This window comes from Nicotiana attenuata, unplaced genomic scaffold (genome assembly GCF_001879085.1).
Source record: "Nicotiana attenuata strain UT unplaced genomic scaffold, NIATTr2, whole genome shotgun sequence".
Lineage (NCBI taxonomy): Eukaryota > Viridiplantae > Streptophyta > Magnoliopsida > Solanales > Solanaceae > Nicotiana > Nicotiana attenuata.
This window is the reverse complement of record NW_017671365.1, coordinates 269,322-279,116: the sequence shown is the minus strand read 5'-3', so window position 1 is coordinate 279,116 and position 9,795 is coordinate 269,322. Positions and strand designations below refer to the sequence as shown.

At 38.3% G+C, this 9,795-nt stretch overlaps 1 protein-coding gene across 10 annotated transcripts; it reads left to right on the top strand.

The window, feature by feature from the left end:
• Nucleotides 1-802: 802 nt before the first annotated feature.
• On the top strand, nucleotides 803-8,129 carry LOC109207832 (programmed cell death 6-interacting protein). Of its 10 annotated transcripts, none has more exons than XR_002065069.1 (8): nucleotides 803-1,206; nucleotides 3,828-3,992; nucleotides 4,305-4,566; nucleotides 4,654-4,820; nucleotides 4,966-5,115; nucleotides 5,907-6,349; nucleotides 6,587-6,629; nucleotides 7,591-8,129. XR_002065069.1 is itself a non-coding variant. In XM_019370828.1 (7 exons), the coding sequence occupies exons 2-7, from the start codon at nucleotides 3,603-3,605 to the stop codon at nucleotides 6,252-6,254; spliced, it is 1,107 nt and encodes a 368-aa protein (XP_019226373.1). In that variant the 5' UTR covers nucleotides 883-1,206; nucleotides 3,489-3,602; the 3' UTR covers nucleotides 6,255-6,866. The 10 variants fall into 10 exon arrangements, 3 of the variants coding, with proteins under 3 accessions (XP_019226371.1, XP_019226373.1, XP_019226374.1); XR_002065067.1 differs by having other exon boundaries at nucleotides 5,907-6,498; nucleotides 7,758-8,129; XR_002065066.1 differs by having other exon boundaries at nucleotides 5,907-6,498.
• Nucleotides 8,130-9,795: the final 1,666 nt, after the last annotated feature.

Genomic DNA, 9,795 nt, shown 5'->3' with positions numbered 1-9,795 from the left:
AAATACAATAAAAAAAAAGATAATGAATACAATGAAATACATAGAATATAGCGAGATACATTGAAATACAATGAAAAAAAGATAATAGACTTTTCAAGTTGCTCAGCCCCAAACTCCGTCGTCTTTGTTCAAGAACAACCCTAATGTCGTCTCGTCAAGAGGGCCGCGATTCTGACTCGAAACTCTCAAAATTTGGCTCAAAAACGAAAGAAATTTCTTATTTTCAATAGCAGATTGTCTTCTTTTGTTAGTAATTGCGAATTTGGTAGATGAAGAAAAGCAGCAATGGAGGTGGTTAGAGGCAAGAGTTGCAGTGGTCATGTCCAGATTTCATTGCAAAGCAACGGCCATCAAAATGGGGTGGATCTTTCTCTCTAGGGCTTGATTTCAACATTGATTCAGAGCCCCAGCCCACTGACAATAAAAATTCGCGAGATAATGGATATGAATCAGTGAAGAATAGTGATTGTATTCATGGAGAAAGACTGGCATTGAGAGAGAGAGGGTGGAGAAAAATCTGAAAGAATGAGAGAGAAAAATAATACAAAGAGTATTTTATGGCTTAAAGGTAGGAGGTAACCATAAATAGATATTTGGCTATAAAAATTAAAAAGTAGTTATGAAATATAATTTTTAAAAAAGTATTTATTTAAAATAAATAAGATATCAACCTTATAGGACCTAAAAATTTCAATTTAATACCATCCACTTTGCTGGTTATTTTTGTACTTCACCTGTGTAAAAGTCCTTATTTATTGCTATTGGTCCTAATAGCTGCCAGCGGCCCAAACTCATAGTCTAGCTGAACGGCTTGGACCGGCGGGAACCCACACGGATCACCCGCAAAATTATTGGTATTCTTAGCAGAGAAGGTAACGGGAAAAACGAGTAGAAGTTTAATTGAAAGCGACCCTCCAATTTTGTGGACTCTCTTCTCTGGTCAATGCTATTATTTATCAACGTTTCTTGCACTCCTTAAGTTTTCACATACAGTACCAGAAGTTTCTTCTGAAAATATTTAATCAATAATCCCTTTTTCTGTGTGGTTTTCACCGTAATTCATTGTTTGAGTTCAACAAGTAAAGAATCGTGTCAATTGCTGTTGGATTATAGCATGAACTAAACCGGGTTTCGGGAAATTATAGGAGAGAGAATCAAGACATGATGATAAATTTTCAAGGTCTTTCAAAGCAGAAATCTCCCCAGGTATTGCCTCTCTTTTTTTACATATATAACCACAACAAGACAAACTTGTAAGTATCATTAAGTATTTTGCTATTGGGTTTTATTAGCAGATTGTATGAAGTTGGTAAATTTACATGTTTAAGCTACAATTCTGAAAATGGTTTCTTCTATTTCTCGGGATTTGAGTTGATGGATGACTTCTTTCTTTCAGCTTAATGCCCATTAACAGTTTTTGGTAATTCGAATATGCATAATGGTGATCAAGAAATAGCATAACGAAAAAAATGAGATTGTAGCTAGTCACCAGAAGCCTCGGATCCAGGATTTTAGAAGGATGGGTGCACTACTGTGAAGAGGTGAATTTATAATTTACATTTGACGGGTTCAACTTTAGTCTCTTACCTTAACCTACTACACATTTAAAATTGTAGGATTAAAATTGTATTTTTTTTTCTTTGAAATTTTAGTGATTTTCACACACACACACACACACACATATATATATATATATATATATATATATATATATGTGTGTGTGTGTAATGAGCCTCTCAAATAACAATTGATATTGATTAATAGCAAAACTTAATACATGGAAATAGTCTAGGTTGCGTGGACTCTTCGTTTTTGGTGCCGCACCCGTCTCGACATGGGACGGTTGCGGGTGTGAGATACGTCCCGGATTAGGTCAACTAATTTCGGATACTTTGACCTGAGTCCATCGGCAAATTTGGGGGAAAAATTGAGATTTTGATTACTCAAAATTAAAAATAAAACAGATTTAAGATACGGGAAATGGCATACCTTCAATATTGTAGTACTTTTGTCTCATATTTGTTGCTTTATGTTTAAAAAAACCAAGAATTCAAAGGGTCGTGTTCTGAGTTCGGACTTCTGGTAGACAGTAGCAGACGATATAGATGGAGAGTTGGTGGAAGGCCTTAAATGACTTTCTTTTTCTCTTTATAGCTCTATTTTTTATAATTTTGAATTTTCTTAGCCGAATCCTCGTACCTGTATCCATATCCGGATCAGCACCTCCGAATCTTAAAATTTAGATTTTTCCAAATCCGACACTCAGATCCGTGCCAGTATCGGATACGCGCACCCGAGTCCGAGCAACTTAGGAAATAATAAATAACATGATAGACATTAATGACATTAGGATAGGAATAGAAAGAAAGTAGAGGGAGAGACATAGCCGCAAAGAGAAATAGGCGAGGGAGAAAGAGACTAGAGAGGGGAAGTTTTCTAGCATTATTCAAGCTCCTACATTAGTGCTACTATTTGGCTATTTAACTATTTGTGTGCCCTAGCTAATGTTCCCATTCCAATGTACCCAATTCATCAACCCGGATCTCAGAAAAAGCCCGAAAGCCTGTGTGGTGGTCTTTTAGTTCTTTTGCTATTTAACTATTTGTGTGCCCTAGCTAATGTTCCCATTCCAATGTACCCAATTCATCAACCCGGATCTCAGAAAAAGCCCGAAAGCCTGTGTGGTGGTCTTTTAGTTCTTTTGCTTCTCCTAGTTGGCCCAATTCTTGCATCTTCGGACGGCCCAATACCATCCTTGAGCCTCCTCATCCATCATGACATTCTGTGCCGAGAACAAGACGGTCCGGAATGGGATTTTAACCGCCAATTTCACTTGTATAGGTGCACCCAATTGTTATTGCACCATAGGAGTCTTTGAGCATAGGTGCACCCACATATATTTGAGTAATTTTAGAAAATATAATATTGTTATATATGGTTTGGGTAGAGGAGCATGGGTTCACGTGAACCCATATCCCTCAACCTAGATACACCCCTGCTAGTCATATAGGTAAAGGTTCATACTTAAAGCTGCGTGGGGATTGCGTAAGTTTTTCAGAAACAAATTTGCTTATAAGTTCTAAGAGTAATTTATCGGCTAATATTTTATGTGTGTCTGTGTGAGAGTTGTTAAGCATGTGCTTAACTATATGCAGACATTTTCTCTTCTCTTCCTTTGATCTTTGATATGTAAGATCTCAATGATTTTTGTTATTTAAGAAGTGCAAAAAAGTCCAATACTGCAGAACTTTGCGAAATTAGTCATTCATGCCCTTGTTTAATAGTTTGCTTCAAAAAAGGCCTTACTGCTATTCAATGATATCCTATATACCCGTCATTTTCAGCGAAGCTCCATGTGGCATATTTTATCTATGCTAACCATTTTAAATTGCTACGCACACATGTGGACAAAAAGAAATGTCCACATTAGAAATTAAGGGCAAGGTATGATATGTTTGTGTAACGACGAGATCGTTTTTGAAGCAAAGTTTTAACGGAGGGTATGGATAACTGATTTCGCAAAGTTCAAGAGCAAGTTTGGACCTTTTCCCATTTAAGAATGTTCTTCTTTGAGGATTTCTGGAGCACTTTGGCCCTAGGATATGCTAATATTGGAGGTACATGCAACAATTCCACCTTAAGCATTGGGTAAATTGATATATTATAGTGAAATTGTATAATTTGAACTTCTTTATGCCTGAATCATGAATTGGACTTTTAAGAAAATTCCATCGAAAATTTTAAAAAAGAAGTGTGCTTTTTATTCTAAGCTGTATGGTTCTATTGATTCAATTTTCAATTTTGTTTCTCTGTGCTAATGTTGACAGGTTCTGTTTGAAGATGCATTTCCAGCGTCTGATCCTGGTACCCTGGAGCAATTAAAAGAGTTGAGCTCCAGAAGGAGAGCTATTGAATCCATCAACCAAAATAGCTTTGTGACAGAGGCTATTGCCAGGGAAATGTCTGGGGGATTGACTTCTCGATGTGAACAGGTAGTCGTCTTGTTTCATGTGTTATCAAGAACCCATAATAAATGTTGTTTCAATAAGACACTTTTCGTCCTTGTTTGCGTCCTAGTTATGGTAAATTCTCGTATAATACATTGCTTGCTAACATGATAATATCTCTATATCATACCTTCTTACTAACGTAGTAAAACAGTGATAATAACATTCTGCATCAATAATTAACTGGACAAATGGGATTGGAAGGGCTTCAATACGCACCAGCAGATATTTAAGCCTTCAAAAAAATGAATAGCATATCAAAGTTTCTCATTTTCATTTTTGTTTCAAGCTACGCAGAATATACAGAAGGTGGAACAGTATTTGCCACTTTTGGGAAACCTGATACACCATGTAAATCTAGTTGGTGACAACCCCAAGATGGTTCGATGGATTTCTGACCTAAAGATTAGGTGGAGCAGTGCTCTCACTTCATCATCCTTTTTTCAACTGAACGGACCAAAACTTTATCAGATGGATAATTTGCATTCGGAACATGCAATGACACTTTTCGTTCTTGGTGCATTGTTTCGAGATCGAGCTCTTGAAGTTCTATCAACAGGTATGTGTGAAATATATGTCCCTTCCTTTATCTCATGATCCATATATCATGTAAATATCTTATTTACTCCCCCCTTACGTCGTGCAGATTTAGTGCAATCAGCCTCCTTTCTCAGAAAAGCTGCAGGAGTTTACCATCATATAACTCACGATGTCCTTCCCTGTTTACGGCCTGCATCGGCACAAGAAAGGCCACCAGAAGGTGTAATCAGTGTTTCTACTGCAATCACCCTTGTTTGCTTAGCTGAGGCACAGGTTGGTCTTAATCGTTTATCTTGTTTTCATTTTCTGCTCAAGCTTTCGTACAATGATAATATCTATATTTCGTTCATTAGAATATGAGCATCAATACGTTCTGTTTTTTGTTATACGTGATGTTGGATAATTCCAAAAATTTTAGGCTGTGAGTGTGAGGAAGGCAGAGCAAAAAGGGAATACTGGAGGACTCTTGGCGAAGCTGCACTATGGTGTTTGTAAATTTCTTGAAGAAGCTATTCATACCTTGCACTCGGCCACCAAGCAGTGCAAAGACATTTCATCTTGCTTAATGGTATCTCTTATTGATCTACTTATTTCCTATTTTTTTGGTTCCTTTTAGTATTTATAATTTATCTGTCGATGCTTGGATTATTAAGGACAATAATTCTCGCTGGAAAAGTTTTATTCATCAATTTAGTCAGAAGTTGTTTCCCTAGTACATTTTGCTCTAAACTTAGGCAGCTAATAGATGGTCCACCCAAGTGGAGTTTTTAGTCCTTGAAATACCAGGATACCAGTTTAGTAATATAGAATCAGAAGGCAAGCAATAAAATTTCGCTGATGGAGGAGAAATAGCAGAAAAAGATATTGTGCTCTAATCAATTTGCCCTAATAATGTGTGGCGTGCAAAGGTTTGTGACATAGTCTCGTTAAAAAGTCCTTGAGAAACACTGCATAGCTGTAGAAGGCAGAAGATCATGGTAATTCTTAACCATATAGTTGATACATGAAAGAAGCTAAATTTGTAGCAGCCTAAGGCAGGTATACTACCTTTTTCACCTAAAGCGGCAACCAAGAATTGCCATATGTTCTGTTGTAAGTGTAGAAAATCCTTATCATTGTGCATTGCTGGAGTATAATACATATAACATTTTCATGGTGTCTGAAGCGACAGAATGTTTGAATTTCACTAGTTGCTTGCTCATAGGCATTCTCTTTTGGGATTTTGAGTAAACTGAGAACAATTCAAAGTTTTGATTCTTAACGTAGTCAGCTTATGAGCACTAATTCCTCCATCACCCTCGCCTTTCTGCTGCAAGCTGCAACTTGACATGTCTTTGGTTGATTTTCTGTTCCTCACAGGATTATATTACAACTTCTAAAATGCTACATGAGTTACTCAGTTACAAGTATCTTGCGGATAGTCTAAAGATTGAAGGGCAAATAGGATCTTCAATCGGAGTTCTTCGCCATGTGATACAAAATGCAGAAAAGCATATACCAAGAGAAGAGTCATGGAGACTAGTTTATAAGCAAGTGATCGATGACTTGACTGGACGGCTCCGGAAGTATGAACATGAAAATGAGTTTGTCTGGCATGAAAAGATTCCCACGCACGACGAACTGCCTGTACCTCAAGGTGTCAAGATTGTTAGTCCCATACCTTATCAGCCACAAAAGTGGGAAAGAACACTTGTTTTCAAAATCTGAACATACAAGACCTGCGTAGCACTTCGTTTGTTTGGAGCAGGACTGCAACGCATAACCTTTGCAGGCGTCCTTCGTCATTTGAGTGTCTCGCAAAGGTGAATATTATCTTTAGAGCTCTTCTATTGAGTGTAAATTCCCAAATTTTGGTGCTGCCTGAACTTAATAAACGTGCCCCAATGGAGATTTCACAGCTTTTCATTCTTTGATAAGGAGAGCCATAAATGCTGAAATGCATCTGAATGAAGTATGTGTGACTGAATGTCTACTTTTGATAAGATTAATGAATTACCAAGATCTCCTCAGTACTTACTTTTTTCCCGGTGGCAATGCAGGAGACTACACAAGTATTGTTGGCCTACTGTCCGAATTTGGCTTGTAAGTAGGTTTCAGTCTAGGATTATTTTGGCTTTACATATACATGTTAGCTATACATATTGTTTTTTTTTTTTTTTGAAAAATATATGCACACATACATAAGGAGAATATTTTGCGAGGCGGTGTCGGATGGCACCTCTTTCTAAAGGTGTCTGATGTCTCCATCACTATTTTCATTCCATGAACTCCCAACGTTACATCAAGAAATCGACTTGAGCACGTTCCAAAATTTTCTCATTCCGAAGTCTTCTCTCCTCTTTTTTCTGTATACATGATTTTAACCCCATGTTGCAAATTCTGTTATTTTCAGTTATGTTGCGGTAAGAGGTGCGAAAATCATGAATTATAACAAATAACACCTACATTTAACTAGAAGAAACTTGAGCAGCTTCTTTCTTTCTCTCATTTGGATTCCGGCGGAGGAACTATTTGATAAAACCATAATTGAACACCAAATTTTTGAGAACTGAAATTTCCACTGAAAATTAGTTACAACGTTGGCGCAATACGATATTGTATTACTGTTATACTGGGGAAAAAAAGGGACGACTCTAGATTTAATTAATTTCAGAGAAAATCTGAATTGAGCTTGTGACTGGTCAGCAAGCCATTAATCGGTTCAAGTTCTTTTAGTGCCCGTTTGGACATAAAATTTGATGGAAGATTTTTCCAAAAAAATTTTACTTTTTTTCGAATCATTGTTTGTTCATAAAATTTTCAATTTTCACTTGAAGATGCATTTTGGAAATTTTCGAAAATTTGAAAAACTGCAAAAAGCTGTTTTTTAAAATTTTCACTCAAATCACTCACAAAACTTCAAAAACAACCCAAACTGAAATTTATGTCCAAACACAACTCTAAATTTCAAATACCATTTTCACTTGAAAAAAAGTTTCACCATTTTTTTAAATTTTACAATTCTTATGTCCAAACGCCTACTAAATATTCCACTCTCGAACAGTATACCTTCCATCCTATCTTTCAGACAACAGTTACCAATTCACGACAACTAGTTGCAGTGTGAGGTACGTCGAAGTCTTTTTTGTGAATATTCATTTAGTATGTTTTCTGTGAAAACAATTTCCTAGAATTTGTATACAGTCAAAATCGAAGAGTATGATTTTGAAGGTTTAAACCGGGCTCTAGACCCGAGTCCGAGAGACTTGAAGAGGGTGTCGAATCCGGCTGAGGGACACCCACCTCGGAGAAGCTGATCGAGTGTCTGATACGGACTGCATCAAGGGAAGCATTATCTCGAAGTCAATTAAGAAAAAGAGGGAGTTTCTCAAAGACACGTGGACATGGGCATTAATTATAGGATAAGGATCGTACGAAATGGTACGGATCCGTACTAGGTCATTATACATCTGTACCAATAGAATTCTTTACTTTTAGGAGTAAGGTACTATATTGGGGTTTTCTCCTCCTATATAAAGGGGACCCAAATCATTTTGTAAAGAGATCAGATCATTCATTGCAATAGAACATTCTTATTCTCTCTGTTTAGCGTGCTCTCAAAATATATTTTTAGCTTTATTGCCTTTACTTTATTGTTCAAACCTTATTACTCTTAGCTGACCTCGAGATCCCTAGATAAATCAAGCTCGAGGCTCCCTACTGCCTCAACCACACTGATTTGGTTCTTTATTTCTTCTTACTTAAGCTCAATATTACTTGCATAATCACTAGTATTAGAATATCACGTATTTTTAAACCATAAAATATCTTTAATTGTCAAACTCATTTTTTTGAAGTAAACAGTTTGGCGCCCGCCGTGGGGATAAAGTTAATAGTGATTATTTTAGTGCTAGTTTTCTGATAAGACACGTTATTCTTCACACTTTTTCTTGTCAAAGTTTCTTTGATTTCAGGCTTAATCATGTCTAGCACACAAAATGCACCTGCTCACGGCGGTGAAGGACTTGGAGAAAACAGCGGTATAGGGCTCGGTGTACCACCCGTAAACCCTGGGGGAGTGCCAAACGTGGAGCCAGTTGATATCAGCTCCCACAACGCTTTATACGCGGACGCAAGCGCAGACCTCGTAAGAAATTCTCACAGGGAAGCCCAGGCCGGAGGCCAAGAAGCACGAGGGCAGGAAGAAGGAGGAGTCAGCCTCCAAATGATATTCGAGATGCTGCAAGCTCAGCAGGTCGCCATTGCTCAACTTCAAAGTCAGAACAGGACTCCTAACACTGCCGAACCAGTAAACATGCCGCACGAGCCAGTGCTTGAAAGGCCCGATGAAAGCGGCTCGGGGACTGACCCCACGATCATGAAAATGCTCGAGGAACTGACTAAAAGAATTGAGTGAGGAGAAAAGAAGATAGAAGACAACGATAAAAAGGTGAAAACTTACAACTCCCAGGTAGACCAGATACCCGGAGCACCTCCAGTTCTGAAGGACCTTGATGCCAAAAAATTCATACAAAAACCTTTCCCCTCGAGTGCGGCTCCAATACCCATCCCCAAGAAATTCCGCATGCCCGATATACCAAAGTACAATGGAATAACTGACCCTAATGAACACATTACTTCATACACTTGTGGAATAAAAGGGAATGACTTGAACGACGATGAAATCGAGTCGGTATTATTAAAGAAGTTTGGGGAAACGCTGTCAAAAGGAGCTATGATTTGGTACCATAACTTAGCTCCTAACTCCATTGATTCATTTGCTATGTTGGCGGATGCCTTCGTAAAGGCATACGCCGGGGCCATAAAGGTGGCCACGAGAAAATCGGACGTCTTCAAAATAAGACAAAGGGACGACGAGATGCTCAGGGAGTTCGTGTCCCGATTTCAGATGGAAAAGATGGAACTACCTCCAGTCTCCGATGACTGGGCAGTTCAGGCCTTCATGCAAGGTTTGAATGAGAGAAGTTCGATAGCATCTCGACAGCTGAAGCAGAACTTGATCGAATATCCAGGTGTGACGTGGTCGGACATGCACAATCGGTACCAGTCAAAAATTAGGGTCGAGGATGACCAGCTGGGAGCCCCCTCGGGCTCGGTTCACCCGAATAGGTTCACTGCCAAGCCACCGAGGGACACAGACTGGGGATCAAGATTCAACAAGGAAAGATATCAACCGTATGTCGAAGACAGAAGCAACTTTTCGAGGCGGAATACACCTCGGAATGATCGAAGGATGGATCGAGGCCAA